The 17,395-nt window shown below is 52.2% G+C and overlaps 2 protein-coding genes and 1 pseudogene across 5 annotated transcripts in view; 1 reads left to right on the top strand and 2 right to left on the bottom strand.

Moving 5' to 3' along the window:
* Positions 1–3,968: 3,968 nt before the first annotated feature.
* LOC104673441 lies at positions 3,969–4,691 on the bottom strand (annotated as a pseudogene). The gene has a single exon (XR_004052012.1). The product of XR_004052012.1 is annotated as a ferritin heavy chain pseudogene (transcript).
* A 1,033-nt stretch (positions 4,692–5,724) lies between these two features.
* Positions 5,725–17,395, top strand: part of ERCC1 (ERCC excision repair 1, endonuclease non-catalytic subunit) — a 77,869-nt gene continuing 66,198 nt past the window's right edge. Inside the window, exon 1 of one of the 2 annotated variants that reach the window (XM_030941972.1) lies at positions 5,725–5,812. The gene's annotated coding sequence lies outside the window, so the exon portion shown is untranslated. The remainder of the gene's footprint in view (positions 5,813–17,395) is intronic. The other variant, XM_030941971.1, reaches the window with a different exon arrangement.
* On the bottom strand, positions 9,338–16,513 carry FOSB (FosB proto-oncogene, AP-1 transcription factor subunit). 2 transcript variants are annotated; one of them, XM_010377479.1, is made up of 4 exons: positions 15,802–16,513; positions 13,569–13,889; positions 13,217–13,324; positions 9,338–11,950 (listed from the first exon to the last, which is right to left on the bottom strand). In XM_010377479.1, the coding sequence occupies exons 1-4, from the start codon at positions 15,925–15,927 to the stop codon at positions 11,489–11,491; spliced, it is 1,017 nt and encodes a 338-aa protein (XP_010375781.1). In that variant the 5' UTR covers positions 15,928–16,513; the 3' UTR covers positions 9,338–11,488. The 2 variants fall into 2 exon arrangements, with proteins under 2 accessions (XP_010375781.1, XP_030797833.1); XM_030941973.1 differs by having other exon boundaries at positions 13,569–14,826; positions 15,802–15,934.

The following is a 17,395-nucleotide window of genomic DNA, read 5'->3' as shown; positions in this document are numbered from 1 at the left end:
CAGGAGGCAGAAGTTGCAGTGAGCCAGGATCATGCCACTGCACTCCAGCCTGGGCAACAGGGCGAGACTCCATTAAAAAAAAAAAAAAAAAAAAAAAAAATCTCAACTGAAAGGCGGAAGCAAAGGGACTCATGGGGAGACTGGAAGGAGACTGAGGTCTAAAGATCCACAGACCTGGGTTTGAATCCTGGCTCCACTACCCCTTGGTTGTGTGACCTTCAGCATATGACTTCACCTCTCAAAGCCTCACTTTCCTCAGATGTAAAACTCATTAGGCCGGGCACGATGGCTCACATCTGCAGTCCCAGCACTTTGGAAGGCCGAGGAGGGAGGATCACTTAAGGCCAGGAGTTCGAGACAAGTTTGGGCAACATAGCAAGACCTCATCTCTACAAAATATTAAATCAGAAAAAGGCCAGGCGCAGTGGCTCACACCTGTAATCCCAGCATTTTGGGAGGCCAAGGAGTGGTGATCACCTGAGGTCAGGAGTTCAAGACAAGCCTGGCCAACATGGTGAAACCCCCATCTCTATTAGAAATACAAAAATTAGCTGGGTTTGGTGGTGGGCGCCTGTAATCCTAGCTACTCAGAAGGCTGAGGCAGGAGAATCTCGTGAACTCGGGAGGTGGAGGTTCTAGTGAGCTGAGATTGTGCCACTGCACTCCAGACAGGGCGACAGAGCAAGACTCCGTTTCTAAAGGAAAAAAAAAGAAAAAGAAAAAGAAGAAAACTGTCAACCATGACCATACCTACATGTAAAGCCCTTGGCATGGGGCCTGGCGTATAATAAATGCACAGTAAACAGTTACACTATTGTTTCCCAAACCTCAGTCATTCCCCTTATGACCTTCATCATCTTTCTACTACCTGTTCTGCTATTTACCTTTTTTTTTTTTTTTGAGACGGAGTCTCACTCTGTCGCCCAGGCTGGAGTGCAGTGGCACGATCTCAGCTCACTGCAAGCTCCGCCTCCCGGGTTCATACCATTCTCCTGCCTCAGCCTCCCGAGTAGCTGGGACTGCAGGCGCCCGCCACCACGCCTGGCTAATTTTTTGTATTTTTAGTAGAGACGAGGTGTCAGCGTGTTAGCCAGGATGGTCTCGATCTCCTGACCTCGTGATCCTCCCGCCTCGGCCTCCCAAAGTGCTGGGATTACAGGTGTGAGCCACTGTGCCCGGCTGTTCTGCTATTTATCTAATATTTTTCTTGAAAATTGTTTTAATACTTAATAATATAATAATAAATGTATTTCAAGAAGAAAGCTTACTTTGCCACCAGAAACCAGTATTGCTTGCCAGAAATAGAAGATAATAGTAAAAATAAACACAAAAATATTGACATTTAAAATGTTTGTGCAGCCAGGCGCAGTGGTTCATGCCTATAATGTCAGCACTTTGGGAGGCCAAGGCAGGCGGATCACCTGAGGTCGGGAGTTTGAGACCAGCCTGACCAACATGGAGAAACCCCGTCTCTACTAAAAATACAAAATTAGCCAGGCGTGGTGGCACACACCTGTAATCCCAGCTGCTCGGGAGGCTGAGGCAGGAGAAACGCTTGAACCCGGGAGGCAGAAGTTGCGGTGAGCCAAGGTGATGCCACTGCACTCCAGCCTGGGCAACAAGAGCGAAATTCCATCTCAAAAAAAAAAAAAGAAAAAAGAAAAACTCACTTGTTTGTCATGACACATGTCACATATTAGGAGATAGATAATAGTGTTCCAAGGAGTCCTTACAGCCTCAGAAATTGTATACAGAGGTGCCTAGCAGTAACTATCTAATTAAAACAAAGAGGGTTTAGGGGACGTATCTTGAATCGGGATTTGCCAAGCAGAGGCAATCCTTTTTTTTTTTGAGACGGAGTCTCAGTCTGTTGCCCAGGCTTGTCTGGAACTCCTGAGCTCAAGCTATCCACTCATCTTGGCCTACCAAAGTGCTGGGATTACAAATGTGAACCATGGCGCCTGTCCAAAACTTTCTAAAGATGCTCTTAGTTAACACTTCCCATAAGGCAAAATGCTTATTTATCTATCACAAAGAGTGGTGGAAGAGGATCTGATTGAGAATTTGGGTCCAGTTACGACTAAAGCCTCCAAGCTCAAAACAGATTGAAGATTCAAACAGCCTTTACTGGCCAGGTACTGTGGCTCACGCCTGTTACTCAGCACTTTGGGAGGCTGAGGCAGGTGGATCACCTGAGGTCAGGAGTCCAAGACCAGCCTGGTGAATATGGTGAAACCCCGTCTCTTCTAAAAAAAACAAAAAACAAAAATTAGCCAGGTGTGGGGGCAGGTGCCTGTAATCCCTGCCAAAAAAAAAAGAGAAATAAACAACATATATATATGTATATAGTCTCATTCTGTCGACCAGGCTGGAGTGCAGTGGCACAATCTTGGCTCACTGCAACCTCAGCCTCCTGGGTTCAAGGGGTTCTCCTCCCTTAGCCTTCTGAGTAGCTGGGATCACAGGCGTGAGCCACCATGCCTGGCTAATTTTTGTATTTTTAGTAGAGATGGGGATTTACCATGTTTACCAGCTGGTCTGGAACTTCTAATCTCCTGTGATTCACTCATCTCAGCCTCCCAAAGTCCTGTGATTACAGGTGTGAGCCACCGCACCCAGCAGAAACAGCCTTTACTGAGCTCCTCCCAGTTGCCTCATCCAGTGTCAGACTTTTATATCATGATTTCTCCGGTGAGATCAGTTGTACTAGTCTGGTTATACAAATGAGAAAACAGGCTCAAAGAAAGATAGTGAGGCCAGGTGCTGTGGCTCAAGCATGAAATTCCAGCACTTTCGTAGCCCAAGGCAGAAGCATGGCTTGAGGCCAGGAGTTCGAGGCCAGTCTGGGTAACAAAGTGAGGCCCGTGTTTCTACAAAAAAAAAAAAAAAAAATTAAATTAAAATTAGCTGGACGTGGTGGCATATGCCTGTCATCCCAGGGAGGCTGAGGCAAGAGGATCACTTGAGCTTGGGAGGTCGAGGCTGCAGTGAGCTGTTTTTGAGCCACTGCATTCCAGCCTGGGTGACAAAGTAAGATCCTGTCTGGAAGAAGAAAAAAAAGACAGTGATAGTATTCTTTTATTCATTCCACAAACATTTACTGAACATCTACTATGTTCTCAAGCACTTTTCAGGCACTAGAGATACAGCAATGATCAAAAATAAAATGCAAAGTTTGATGGCGCTGATATTCTACAGAAGCAGACAGACAATAAGCAAATAGACACAGAAAATGGCAGGTAGTGATCAGAGTGATGGGGAAATGTCTAACAGGGTAAGGGGATAGAGTGACAGAGCTTGCTGTTTTTTTATTTTTATTTTATTTTATTTATTATTATTATTATTTGGAGAGGGAGTTTTGCTCTTTTCACCAAGGCTGGAGTAGGATATGCTGGAGTACAACGGCACCATCTCAGCTCACTGCAACCTCCGCCTCCAGAGTTCAAGCGATTCTCCTGTCTCAAACTCCCAAGTAGCTGGGATTACAGGCGTGAGTCACTATGCCTCGCTAATTTTTGTGTCATTAGTGGAGACAGGGTTTCACCATGTTGGCCAGGCTGCTCTCGAACTCCTGATTTCAGGTGATCACCCACCTCGGCATCCCAAAGTGCTGAGACTACATGGGTGAGCCACCGAGCCCATCCACTCGCTATTTTAAACTGGGTGGTCAGGGAAGGCCTCACTGAGTGCTGGTCACTCAGTGAGTTTTTGGTATTTGATATTTGATCAGATAACAGAGTGAAGGGAGGCGATGAGCCACGGAAACATGTGAGGAGGAGATCTAGGCTAGGGGATCAGCAAGCACAAAGTCCCTGCGGAGGTAGCATGATCCATGTGTGCAGCAAGACATCTGTTTGCCCAAAGCCAATAATATAAGGGAAGAGGAGTATGTGAGACAGGGTCAGAGGGGCCAAAGGGGTTGGATTACAGGGATTTTTTTGTTTGTTTGTTTGTTTTTTGGGGGGTACCAAATTTCTTTATTTGAAGGAATGGTACAAATCAAAGAACTTAAGTGGATGTTTTGGTATAACTTATAGACAAGGTAAAGGAAACCCCAACATGCATGCACTGCCTTGATGACCAGGGAAGTCACCTCATGGCTATGGGGAAATTAGCCTGAGGCTTAGCTTTCATTATCACTGTCTCCCAGGGTGTACTTGTCAAAGAGATACTCTGCCAAGCCAGATTTGGGTGCTCCCATCTTGCGCAAGTTGGTCACGTGGTCACCCAATTTTTTTGATGGCTTTCACCTGCTCATTCAGGTAATGTGTCTCAATGAAGTCACACAAATGGGGGTCATTTCTGTCAGTGGCCAGTTTGTGCAGTTCCAGTAGTGACTGATTCACATTTTTTTCCAAATGTAAAGCACACTCCATCGCATTCAGCCCGCTCTCCCAGTCGTCATAGTCTGGTTTCTTAATATCCTGAAGGAAGATTCGGCCACCTCCTTGGTTCTGCAGCTTCATCAGTTTCTCAGCATGTTCCCTTTCCTCGTGAGATTGGTGAAGAAAGTATTTGGCAAAGTTCTTCAAAGCCACATCATCGCGGTGAAAGTGGTAAGACATGGACAGGTAAACGTAGGAAGCGTAGAGCTCCAGGTTGATCTGGCGGTTGATGGCGGCCTCTGAGTCCTGGTGCTAGTTCTGGCGCACCTGTGAGGTGGACGCGGTCGTCATGGCGGAGGCTAAGGACAGGCGGCGGCGGCGGTGGCTGCGCGACGCTGGAGCGGCGGCGGGGGCCTTGGGACAGTCAGAGGACGCGGTGAAGAGGTGACGGAGGGCTGGCTATGGGCGGCCGGCCGGGATGGGGGACCAGCGCCGGGTTCCGTCCAAGCACTGTTGAAGCAGGAAACCCCGACGACTCTCGGCGAAGAACGTCTGGATTACGGGGATTTGTAAAGCAGGGTGAGAACTTTGACTTTTACTCTGAAACGGAAGTCATGGGAGAGTTTCATGCAGGAGAATGGTATTGTCAAAGAATCACTGACTCAGAATATTGAATAATTTTTCGTGATGAGTACACTAAAAGTCCAGATTTCACCACGACGCAATCAACATGTGCATGTGGAAATCGGCACCTGTACCTTCTAAATACATAAAAATTTAAGAAAAAAGAATCACCTTTTTTGTAATAAAAATTGTAACACAAGTTCGATTTCCCTAAGTGGATGGGCCGTTTTAACCGGGATATGGTACTATCCATTTCTGAGTCTGTCTCAGTTTCCCCAACCATAAAAAGCAAGTGCAGAAATTGGTTATGTCTAGTGTTTAAACTCAATCGGGACAGGATGTCTGTCGTCACCAGCACCGAGACAATCCCTGGGACTCAGTAGACGCTCAATAAACGTTTGAATGAACGCGGAGCTCCATCGGCCTACGCAATTCCACAAAAGAACAGCAGGTGTCGCACCAGCCTTGTAGCCGCCTGCTCAGAGCCTTTGGGGCCAGGGTGAATCAGACTCTAACAGGAACCCACTCACCACTCCTCCGCAGAAGGAGAATTCGGAATTTTCCGAGAAGGCGCTTCTGAATGCCGAATCCTGAATATCTCCTCTTAAAAAGCTGACTTTTCATTTTGGAAAAAGGGGGTCCTGGGCCCTTTAACAGCTTGCCAGGTGCTTAGGCGCTGCTTCCCAGAATGCGTGGCGCTATGTAAATGAGACGGTTTTGTGAGCGAGGATGATTCATACTATATGAAGTGAAGGCAACATTTTACAAGGACATCTTTCGTGATAAGTGAGTGGGGAGAATGTATAGCCCTTGAAGTCGACCATCTCACACCTGCCCAAAGGACGCGACCATAACTCTAAAAGGTAAGCCTTTGCGATCCTTATATAGCTGTGCGGGAAATTTGTTATTTCGCCCGGATGATCCTCAGTGGTCTGGGGTGCAGGCTTCAAACCTGTAGCTGTCTAGCGACAGAGTGGTTCAATTCCACCTTTCGGGCGGCAATCGGGAGCAGAGCGCCGTAACTTTTCTTTATTTTGTTGGTTGCTCGGGAGGCGCTTCTTCAGCCTGCACCTGGAGAGGTCGCTGCGGCCCTCCGCATCGCAAACTATTTTCTCTGCTACTGCGATCTCTGACTGTCGTTACTTATTTCCCCCTCCAGTGTATCAAAAACCACTCAAAAAGATGGAGAAAAAGTCATCTACACAGTTCTGGGATATTGGCAGTTTGGAAATTATCCTAGATCTCTCCCCTTCAATTGCTTACTCATTCAGTGATTTGCTCACTCATGTATTTAATCACGCATGCACTGATTAATCAGTCAAATACTTGCTCAGTTGTTCATCTGTCATTCACTCATCAAACAAGCATTTGCTCAGGACGCAGCGGTGGTGACAGCCCTGGCCTTGGTCTCCTGATGCACTCAGCCCAGTGGGGGAGACAAACATTAAGCCATCATGTAATTACACATTTAATTAACAACTGCAAAGGGGATAACGGCTGCAAAGGAAATAGAACAGTGAGGCACTCTCATAAGGAGAGCTGAGCTGGTAGGGTGTCACGGGAACATTAGGGCAGACACTTGAAGGATGAGAAGGGGGAGTATTATGGGATATCGAGGGATCAGGGTGACCCCAATAAAGATGATGGGGGTAATGATAATTGCACCGTCACTCTGCACTTAGCGCTGGCATGCACAAGCCATGCAACTCCTCATAACGACCCCCATTCTACAGATGAGGAAATGGAGGCTCAGGGAGATGAAGTTTCTTCTTCAAGGTAATCTAGCCTTTTTCCTTTCTTTCTTTTTGTTTAAATTTTACTTTAAAAACTGCTCCTTGTAGAGCAGAGTTAACTCATAGGCAGTGTCTGGGTTTTTTTGTTTTTGTTTTTGTTTTTTTTTTTTTGAGACAGGGTCTTGCTCTGTCACCCAAAGTGGAGTGCAGTGATATGATCATAGCTCACTGCAGCCTCAAACTCCCAAGCTCAAGCAATCCTCCCACCTCAGCCTCCTGAATAGCTGGGACCACAGGTGCGTGCCACCACTCCCAGCCTCACTCAGATCACTTGGCCCATGCTATTGATTACTGCCCTGTATTTTCCTTCCCAAGCCGGCTGCTCACCAAGCCCCAGCTGTCCTGCCTCCCGAATGTCTCCTGAATCCTTCCCCTCCTCTCTGTCCCATGTCCCCAACCCTATTCTGGGCTCCTCCTCATCCCACCCTGCAGGGTCCCCACCCCACTTCCCTCCCTGGTCTCCTGCTCAGTCTCACTCCTCTCCCTTCCAGTCACCCTCAGTCTGGAGCCAGAGGGGCCTTTCCTAAATCACAAACCTGCCCCTGCCCCTCTGGTGTTCAAAACCTGCAATAGCTTCCCAGTGCCCTGAAGAAAAGATCTAATCTCCTTAGCCTGAGAATGTCCTTATAATACCTGCAGAAACTGGTCTCTACTAACCCCTCTCTCCACACCTGTGGCTCCAGTCCCCATGAATCTCTAAGCTTTCTCTTTTTGTTTGTTTTTGTTTTTTGAGATGGAGTCTTGCTCTGTTGCCCAGGCTGGAGTGCAGTGGTGCAATCGCAGCTCACTGCAACGTCCACCTTCCAGGTTCAAGCAATTCTCCTGCCTCAACCTCCTGAGTAGCTGGGATCACAGGTGCCCACCACCATGCCTGGCTAATTTTTAGCGTTTTTTTTTGTTGTTGTTGTTTCAGTAGAGACAGGGTTTCACCACCTTAGCCAGGCTGGTCTTGAACTCCTGGCCTCAGGTGATCCACGCTCCTCAGCCTCCCAAAGTGAAGGGATTACAGGTGTGAGCCATCGCACCGGACCCTCTAAGCATTCTCAATGTATCAAGCCTTCTCCCCACCAACAGATCTTTGGCTGTGCTATTTTCTTGGCTTCAGTCTTTTTCTAGTTCTTTCTATACTCTATCCTCATCTAGGGCTCAGCTCAGCTGTCCCCTCCTCCAGGAATTTTTTCCTGACTCCCAGTCCAAGCTAGGTGTCCCTGCTCTGCTTCCCTAGCCCCATGGGCTCCCCCAACCCCATCCACTTTAGGTTGTCCCTGACTGGGAACTGGTGTGTGTCCCCTAATGGACTGTGAGCTCCACAAGGGCAGGACCTGAGGCTCAGTCCCTGTAGTACCCCCAAGTCCCAGCACTGTTGGGTAGGTGCTTAGCACATATTTTTTTGAATGAATTAATAAATGGATTCCACCATGACAACTTCCCTTGCTTATTCATTTACCAAAGCATCTGAGCGACTGCTGGACCCTCACCTCAATTCCCAGAGGACTTGCTGTTATGCAAATAAGACAGGGCTTGGATTTTGCAATGGAGATGGCTCCACTCTAAACAAAAAAAATGGTCATATATTTGCTTCTGTCAGTCTTGGGTTGGCCCCAGTCGTGATCATATGGAAAACAAAAGGAAACACATCTTCAGTGTAAAATAATCGCTTTTTTGTAGTTGTAGTTTGTAGAAAATCCAAGATGACTCCTCATTCCTAGCCTGAGTGGTCTTTAGCAGTTTGCTGTGCAAGTCTGTCAAGATCGTCTTTTTTTTTTTTTTTTTTTTCTCAACATAGTGATATGGGTCGGGGTAGGGAGGGGGGGGGTCTCACCATGTTGCCCCATGCTGGTCTCAAACTCCTAGCCTCCTACCTCGGCCTCCGAAAGAGCTGGGATTACAAGGGCAAGCCACTGTGTACAGCCTATTAGGCTTCTTGTGTGTATAGTTTATCTCCTTAGCGGCTGTCTTTAACCCATAGAGCATACAGGCTCCATCACTAAGAGACCTCTGTGACCCCATACCTGCAGGCTCAACTTCTGACCCATTACTTTTTTTTTTCTTTTGACAGAGTTTTACTCTGCCAGCCAGACTGGAGTGCAGTGGTGCAATCTTGGCTCACTGCAACCTCCATCTCCTAGGTTAAAGTGATTCTCCTGACTCAACCTCCCAAGTAGCTGGGATTACAGGCGTGCGCCACCACACCAGACTAATTTTTGTATTTTTTGTAGAGACAGGATTTCACCATCTTGGCCAGGCTGGTCTCAGACTCCTGACCTCAAGTGAGTCGCCCATCTTGGCCTCCCAAAACGCTGGGATTACAGGCGTGAGCCACCGCGACGGGCTGTGGCCCCTTACTTTTTCTAGTAGGAGGCACTGCCTGTGCGTACAGGAAGTTCTCATGACTGTCTTCCTTTTATCCTGCTGTAGACCCATTGACTAGAAGGAGTTCCTGCAAGGGTGTGTTTGTGTGTGTGTGTGTGTGTGTGTGTGTGTGTATGATCTCTGCGTGTGTGTAGTCCTTCGACAATCTAACTTCACCCTCTCTTACTAAAAGGAAGCCAGCCAATGGGTGTCAGGAGGAAATAAACACCGCAGCCTGGTGAATGCGTTTTTAAGAGCTTTTTATTGGCAACAGTGCAGAACCAGGGGAGAGGGGACGGCCCATCGCCAATCTGCCCCAGCCCCCCGAGGTCAGGTGCAAAATACAAAAAGAGAACCACAAATACAGCATGGGGTCGGGGGGTCGGGGATTCATTGAATTGTGGTTGGCAGGGGGAAGCCCTGCTCACACTCTCACACTTGCACCCAGAATTGTCAAAGATACAGATTGTAAAAATCTACGATCCCTCAGGCTTACTCACAAAAAATAAAATCTCATGTCCCCAATGAACCCAGAGTCAGACGACAGCTGGAGCATCGGCAGGGACAGTCAGAAAGGAGATAAGTGAAAACGGTCAGATGGACACAGGCAGGGGAGAAAAGACAGAGGGAGAGAGACCATCAGGAACAATCAGAGGGGCCGAGACGATCAGAAAAGAGTCAGCCTGAGACAGGCTGAGCCAGAGTTTCTAGAAGCAGTTTCCAATTCAACGGCTCGCTTTGAGGGCCAATGTGACCTAGGCTGAGGTTGCAGAAGCGCTCACACACTCACGCGCACGCACACACACACATCCATATATAATATATTTATTTATACATAATAGATATAATTGCCTTTCAGAAACCAGGAAAGGGATAAATAGCTACGGAATGGGTCTGGGATCAGGACAGGAGACGCGCGACAAGCGGCACGTGGAATGTTTCTCATGCAGCACGGATGGAAGGCGGCGTGGTCCACCCCCCGATATTAAAAAATATAAATTTGCCTCGTAAAGAAATCCTCATGAGATGAAGCGCAGGGAACGGCAGGGTGGGAGAGCCAAAACCAGCGTCAGGGCTGGGGGGACTTGGGCATGGAATCATGAGATTCCAGCCCCTTGAGTCTGGCAGTCCAAAAATATTGGGGGTTTGGGAGTACCAAAGCCTCAGCTCTGAAATCTTCTCCGGAAAAATGTCACACCCCCTCACTCCCTTCCTAGAGAGGATGTGGGGGACCAAGGTGTGGGAGAAGTTGGCGTCCTAGGCTGGGGATCCGTCGGGGGGCCTTAAAGAAAAAGGCCAGGGCTGAGGGTCCTGAGGAGAGAGAGGCCACGTGGATGGAGGACTGTCACCCCCTTCTCGGCTCTGTCACCCCCTTGAGTCTAACTCACTGTTGAGGGGAGGAAGAAGGGGGATGGACGGAAGGGAGACCAAGGAAAGGCTTTCGGGAGTGGGGGCATTATCCCTCTAGAGGGGTGCTGCCCCACCCAGCTGCACCCCACAATCTGGCCAACTCATTTCACAGTATAAATCACTCCAGCAGGACGGCATCACAGCACCCCCTGCTGCCTGAAAGCAGAGCGGCCCAACGAGGAAGGCCAGGAGGGCCGGCTGGCAGGGGGCAGGGTCTTGGGATAACACTGTCATGAGAAACAGGGCTGGGGGCTGATTTCGGGATGGGGAGCCTTAGGAGGCCAGAAATGCCAATCAGAGCCAGTTTTTCTGGGAGGGAGTGGCTAGACAGTGAAGGAAGGATGTTCACATTTCAAAAGAAGTCTGGTCGGGGGATGAGATTATTCTAGGGGGGCATCAAATTCCCTTTAAGGGGGGGCTCACTTCTGCCCATAGTAAAGAGGATCTAACCCCATGGAAATGTGGGATCAATAAGCTAAGGTCAGGAGTGCCGGGGAAACCAACCTAGGCACCCCAAAAAAAGGGTGGGTATGGGAGACATTGGGTGGGGGGTGGCATTTTTCCTTGTTGAGCCTCTCTGGAGAGGACTGCAGCCCACCCCACAGTCTACCTCCCACCCCCGTCCCTTCATCCTCACACAGGACTGCCCGAAGGTGGGCGTCACCCCACTCCTCCTCCCCACCCATCCCCAGAGCTTGGGTTGACGTCAGGGACCCAACAGACAGCTGGGGGTGTCCATCCCCTTCCCACCCCCTGTCCCCAAAGTCACCAGCTCTCTGGCCTCGCCGGGGCACAGAAACAAGAGGCAGGACAAAACACAAGGAATCCTCCTGTCCGATGGCAGTGGCGCAGTGGCCGCAGAGGGTCAGACGGAGGAGCCGGGGAGGCCACACGCCCACTTTGTCTCTTCCCCTCTCTCTCCTCCTCCTCCTCTTCCAAGTCTCTCTCCCTCGTGTGTTTGTTTGTTTTGTGTGTCTAAAGAGTTCACAGAGCAAGGAGGGAGGGCGAGTTCAGGGGATCGGAAGGCTGGTCACTGCCGCTGGTGCGTTGGGCGCCGGCGAACGCGGAGACCTCCGGGCAGGTGAGGACAAACGAAGAAGTGTACGAAGGGTTAACAACGGGGAAGGGGTCGCCGAGGACTTGAACTTCACTGTGTGTAAAGAGAGAAGCCGTCAGGTTGGGGGGTGCGTCTTGGCTGGTCTGGAAGGGCAGGGGCGGTGGTGGCGGGGGCGGCAGCAGCCAGCTGAAGCCATCTTCCTTAGCCGGTGCTGAGCCCGGCAAATCTCTCACCTCCGCCAGCGGGCCCGGCCCAGGCCCCTCTTCGTAGGGGATCTTGCAGCCCGGTTTGTGGGCCACCAGCACAAACTCCAGACGTTCCTTCTCCTTTTGGAGCTCGGCGATCTCCGACTCCAGCTCTGCTTTTTCTTCCTCCAACTGATCTGTCTCCTGAGGCCGGGGAGGCCAGGTCACAGAAGAGAGGGAGGAAGGAGAAAAAAGCTTGTCAGTGACAGGGAAACTTGGGTCATGGCTCCCCTGGACTTGCTGCTGGAAGGCAGCCCCAGGCTGAGAAAAAAACACCCCCTGAGATGGAGTCCTGGTGGCTATGGGAGTTGGGGCAAGGGTCTTGCCTTCTAGGAGCCTCAGTTTCCCCCGTCTGTCCAAAGGATGGTAGGGAAGGGGCCAGGTTTATGGGGAAGTCTCTGGTACACAGGAGGCACTCAGAGGTTTGTTGAATGAATGAACAATCGTTATGTGGTTGGTTTTGTTTTGTTTTTGAGACAGTCTCGCTCTGTCCCCCAGGCTGGAGTGCAGTGGTGCAATCATGGCTCACTGCAGCCTGGACCTCCTGGGCTCAAGCAATCCTCCCACCACAGCCTCCAGAGTAGCTGGGACCACAGTGGTGTGCACCACCATGCCCAGCTCCTTTTTTTTTTTTTTTTTTTTTTGTAGAGACAAGGCCTCCCTGTGTTGCCCAGGCTGGTATCAAACTCCTGGGCTCAAGCAATCCTCTTGCCTTGACCTCTCTCAAAGTGCTGGGATCACAGGCATGAGCCACTGTTATATGTTTTTAATGTGTTTCCTTCTATTACCCCTCCGTCTCTACCTCCCATGGAAGAGATCAAGCAGAGAAGGGAAGTTGACAATTCCCTTGTTCCCTCAAGGAGTAACAGCTTACCCTGCAGGCATACAGTAGGGAACTCTCAGACCAAGGGAGGACGTAGGAAGGGAGTGGGTTTTGGGGGATGCCACTAGCACCAGGAGAGTTGTGGGTGGCTAGGGCAGGAGGTGGAATAATTTCATTTCATAGGCTTTCCAGAGTGTTAAGGGTAGAAGGAGCCTGGGAGATTTGATGAGGGTTTGGAGAGATGGAGAAACTGAGGCAAAATGTGTTGTTACTTGCTGAAGACCAGATGGGAGAAATGATGGGAGCGCCCCTCTCTTCAAGGGCCCCATGTGGCCCCTCGGGATGAAATGAAGGCTAGGAGAGTAGTGCATGGGGTCAGGAAATGGGGGGGACCAGTAGTTGATTTAAGTACATGGTGGTCTGTGTTTGTGCCCTGGGCTACCCCATCTGGCCACACCAGTAACCTAGTTCCATATGCGGAACATCTAGTTCTCAACCCAGGACAAGGGTACAGGTGGAGAGGGGGCAGAGAATGGGGAGAGAGCTCCCCTCAGCATCCCCTCTCCCACCCTAGGGCCTGTCCTCACCGCCTGGAGTCGGTCAGTCAGCTCCCTCCGCCGGTTCCTGCATTTAGCTGCTGCTAGTTTATTTCGTTCCCGGCGCACCCTTCGCTTCTCCTCTTCCTCTGGGGTGAGCTGAGTCGGGGAGATAGAGGCCATGAGATTTGGGGATGCAGCACTCCTCCACCCATCCCAAACCTCTACTTCTTTCAGAACCCCCAGGAGCCAAAAAACAAGCCTCCAGTCCTCGCTCGTGTAGCAAGGATCTTGGGGTTTCTGTAACACTGAGGCCTTAGTGGAGTCCCCCTCCATTCATAAGAAACTTCCTGCCTCTCTTGCTTCCCCCGACCGAGGCCAAGTTCTGATGCCCCTTACTCACCGTCTCTTCTCGGGGTCTCCTTGGCCGGGCGCGGGCTGCGCGGGCAGGCCCAGGCCCACTGGTGGTTCCGCTGGTGGAAGGCCCACCACTGCCACTCGCTCCGCCACTGCTGTAGCCACTCATGCCTGGCGTGGAGTAGCTGGTTCCCGGCATGTCGTAGGGATCGACGACCGGGGGCTGGGAGGCCAGTGGCTGCCCCTGGGACTGGGCCATGGAAGAGATGAGGGTGGGTTGCACAAGCCACTGGAGGTCCTGGCTGGTTGTGATCGCGGTGACCGTGGGCACGAAGGAACCGGGCATTTCCCCGAGACCGGCGCACTCCTACGGGGTGACACATACACACACAGGCGTAGACACACAAACAAAGACACCAACACACACACACCCAACACACATAACACACACCGACCCCGTGAGTGAGCACAGGGTGAGCGAGTGTGGATGTGTGTGTCACAGGAAAAAAGCCACGACACCCACCCTTCCACTACACCGTGACGCAGTGGTTAATGAGAGGATTTCTGCTCAACTGGCTTCTACCTCCTCCTTCTTCCTCGGGGAAAGGTTGCACGGTTCCAGCGGGTGGTGAATCACACCCCGGGTTGGTGACTCTTAGGTGTAGGGGGTGGAGAGGAGGCTGGACACAGCCGGCTGACAGAACCCCCGGGACGGAGCCACAGCCACACACACAGCCACAACACCCCACCCCCACCCCAGAGGCAAGGGGAGGGAGAAGGAGAGGCCTTAGGCCAAGCCTTCCTCTACACTCACACACACACACACCCCTCTGCGCGAGGTCCCATGTAGGGGCGGGGGTCCCAGTCAAAAGGGTGTTTGGGGGACGGGCCTAGGAGTTTAGAACAACGTTTCAAGTTACTGTCTCTTTTCAGAGTGAGACTGACGAGTGACAGTTTAGGGTGAACGGACAGGTAGAGAAAAGTAACCACCGAGGCTCCCTTAGATTGTCGCGGTAGGGGAATGGTGCGGAACCCGAGCCCCCAAGCTTCAGCAGCGCTCATCTCCCCCCTCCCGTAAATGGACTCCTGGAACTGCTCTGAAGGCTTAACTACTCTCTCGGGGGGCGTGGTGAGGGAAGGGCTGGCTCTCCGGCCAATCAGCGTCCTGGGAACCCAGAGGGGGCGGAGCTCCTGGAGACCACCTGGCTGGTTGCCCTTCGGTTCGCGGTTCTAGTCCTGTCTTGGGACACACTGGAGGAACCGGGCATCCGGAGCAGAGGGAGTGGGAATCTGTCTGTGAGTGCCTGGAGAAGAGGGTGACAGCCACCGTATCTCTTCAAGAAACGCCGGCACACAAGCAGACACCCCCTGCTCCTGAGAGCCCAGGGACCAGATCCCCGCAAGGGTCTCGCAGATCCATTGGGTCGCAGAGAGCCGCTCTTGTCACGACAGGGATCCCCTCGCTCTGCCTCTAGAGGCGCGGAAAAGAGACCCAGCCGCCAAGGAACCACGGGTTCCGGGGACAGAGAGGGGGAAGGAAACTGCACCCTACAAATAGGAAGGGAAAGCTGATTGGCCAAGGCGTGCGCCCTGACGGCCAATCGAAACGCCGGGCTGCCCCCTCCCTTAGCAACGTGGCCCCGGCGTTCCAAAATAGAACGCTCCCGGGACGTCAGGGGCGGGGCGGACGAAGGGGGCGCCGCGCGCCGTGCGTGCCCCGCGTCAGACGGAGGATTCCAGCGCGTCAGCCGTTACGCACGGGTCCCCCGTTACGTCTCCGCGCAGGAGGCGGAGGCAGCGCGGCTGAGGGTTCGAGGCCCCTCTTCCCGATGGGTGGAGGGCTACCTGGCACCGAAGTGAGCGCTCCGAAGAAGGAGGAAAGGAAAAGAGACTACTGGAAGCTTCCTCGGGATTTCCCCCACCTGCCTAACTGCGCTAGCTTCAGGTCTGGAACCCGAGCAGGGGGCAGTCCCGGGGCCGGCTCAAAGTTCTCAGCCCCGCTACCGCATACACGTTGCACTGAGCGGCACATTCCCCACCCCACCCCCACCCACCCCAAAGCCTACCCTCCCTGCCGCGTTCCCTCCTTGCGCTCCACGCACGCAACCAATTGCAAACATCTCCCGACTCTTTGCAGTTTGCAAAGTGCGCTGTGAGCCTTTTCCATCTCAGATCTAGGGTTCTGATGCGTCTTTATGTGGGGGTTGGGGGTTATTCTTTTCACCCTTGACTTAAAAAATAAAACCTACAAAGCAGCACCCCTAATATCAAAAACTTACCTGGGAGGCGGTGGCGGTGGGTGGACTGCCGAAAGAGTCCACCGAAGACAGATATTGAGACTCGGCAGAGGGTGAGGAACTGCACCGGGAGCCGGAGTCGTAGTCTCCGGGGAAAGCTTGAAACATTTCCCTGGGCACAGGGGGGGCCCTGTGACCACGCTGAGGTCGCCGGGAAGCCAAGGCTATGGCCGGGTTGGGGAAGTAAGGTGCGAGTCCGGGGTGAGCCGTGGGAGTCCCGGGTGAGCTGAGCGAGTGCTCAAAGTACGCTGTCCGGGGAAGCTCGGGGAAGGAGCAACGTCCCGTTCCAACAACGGCAAAGTTTCTGTGCAGTCTCCCTGCGGTGCCCAGGACCCCACAGGATGCCGCTGTACCTCCTGAAAGTGCAGGCTCCGTAGGACCCAGGGGCGAAGGAGGGGTTGCTCCCCCAGGGGCAGAAAGCGCTGTCCCGCTGTACAGAATCAGCTTCAGCTACGGTCTCCTCCACGCGTCCGGCGGGTCCCACGGGGGGAGGGGAGTAATAAAGAAGACGAAAAAGTAAGTCGGTCCTCCAAAAGAAAATGAAGAAATATCTAGAAGAATCTTTCCAAAAACTTTCTCCCCGGAAAAAAAAAGATTAACGAAAATTCATAACCCCCAAGAAGAACCACAATAATCAAGTTTCCAAGTCCTGGTTCCGCGTGTCCCTGCAGTAGCGGTAGCTCTGAGTCTTATGAATGAAGCACAGACCCGCCAGCCTGTATTTATATGCCCGGGACCCGCCCCCCTGCTTACGTCACCCGCCCCTCGCTGAACAAACTTCCCCAAATCTCCGGACCCGCCAAATCGAGTCCCGCACCGTCCAGCAAGAGGTCTGTTCTAGACTCGATCTGGTCACTTGCATGACCCTCGGGGCCCTAGGGGTCTCGGGGGCTGCGTTCCGGGCCCCTCGGCGGGAGGGGATCCCGGCCCCGCCTCCCCGGAGTTCCTGTGACGCAATTAGCCATATAAGGAGCTCGGCCGGCGCGGCGGAGTGTTTGTTTGGTATCCTAGCAATGACGTCAGAGGGAATCCCTCGCTCGCTCGCGCGCGCGCCCGCGCTCCGCCCGCGCCTGCGCAGTGCCACGCCGCCCCGGGGGCTGGTATTAATAGGCGCTTACACTAGCCCCGCAGGGCCCGCGCTGACCCAGGCAGGGAAGACCCCAGCCTGCAGGTCCCCCTCACCTCTGGCGCCCCCACCCACCCTGTTCTACCGCTGGTGCAGCGCCCCCGTTCGAGAAGAAGAACAGATCTCTGAAAGGAGACCCTGATTAGTGTGGTGTGGTCACGTAGGTGGGGAAACTGAGTCCCGAGCGCGCTGTGATGCTCAGGTGAAGGTGGAGGTAATGGAGGGATTCCGAGGCTCGTCCTGGTTTCTGTCCTGATTCGCTGTGCGAGCGTGGGAAATATTTTCCCTCACTGAGCTTTAGCTTTAGGCTTCCCGGCTGGGCAAAGGATGTGTGTCTTGGACCCGGCTGGCCTTCCAGGTCTGGCGTTTGGGAGGGATGAGAGTTTGGAGGAGATGGGAAATGAAACTTAGGGAGAAAGTCTCTCTTCTGATGGTGTTGGTAGCCTCTCT

The sequence above is a fragment of the Rhinopithecus roxellana genome, chromosome 12, assembly GCF_007565055.1.
Source record: "Rhinopithecus roxellana isolate Shanxi Qingling chromosome 12, ASM756505v1, whole genome shotgun sequence".
In the NCBI taxonomy this organism is placed as follows: Eukaryota; Metazoa; Chordata; class Mammalia; order Primates; family Cercopithecidae; genus Rhinopithecus; species Rhinopithecus roxellana.
Note: the sequence above shows the minus strand (reverse complement) of the source record. Positions and strands in the feature narration are given on the sequence as shown.

Bases quoted from the DNA above. Each gene is read 5' to 3' on its own strand.
- FOSB (XM_010377479.1), bottom strand. From the start codon at position 15,927: ATGTTTCAAGCTTTCCCCGGAGACTACGACTCCGGCTCCCGGTGCAGT. The intron at 13,890-15,801 runs GTAAGTTTTTGA...GTCACCCCGTAG, and splicing joins CCACCGCCACCGCCTCCCAG to GAGTGCGCCGGTCTCGGGGA. The intron at 11,951-13,216 runs GTGAGGACAGGC...CCCCGGCCTCAG, and splicing joins TGACTGACCGACTCCAGGCG to GAGACAGATCAGTTGGAGGA.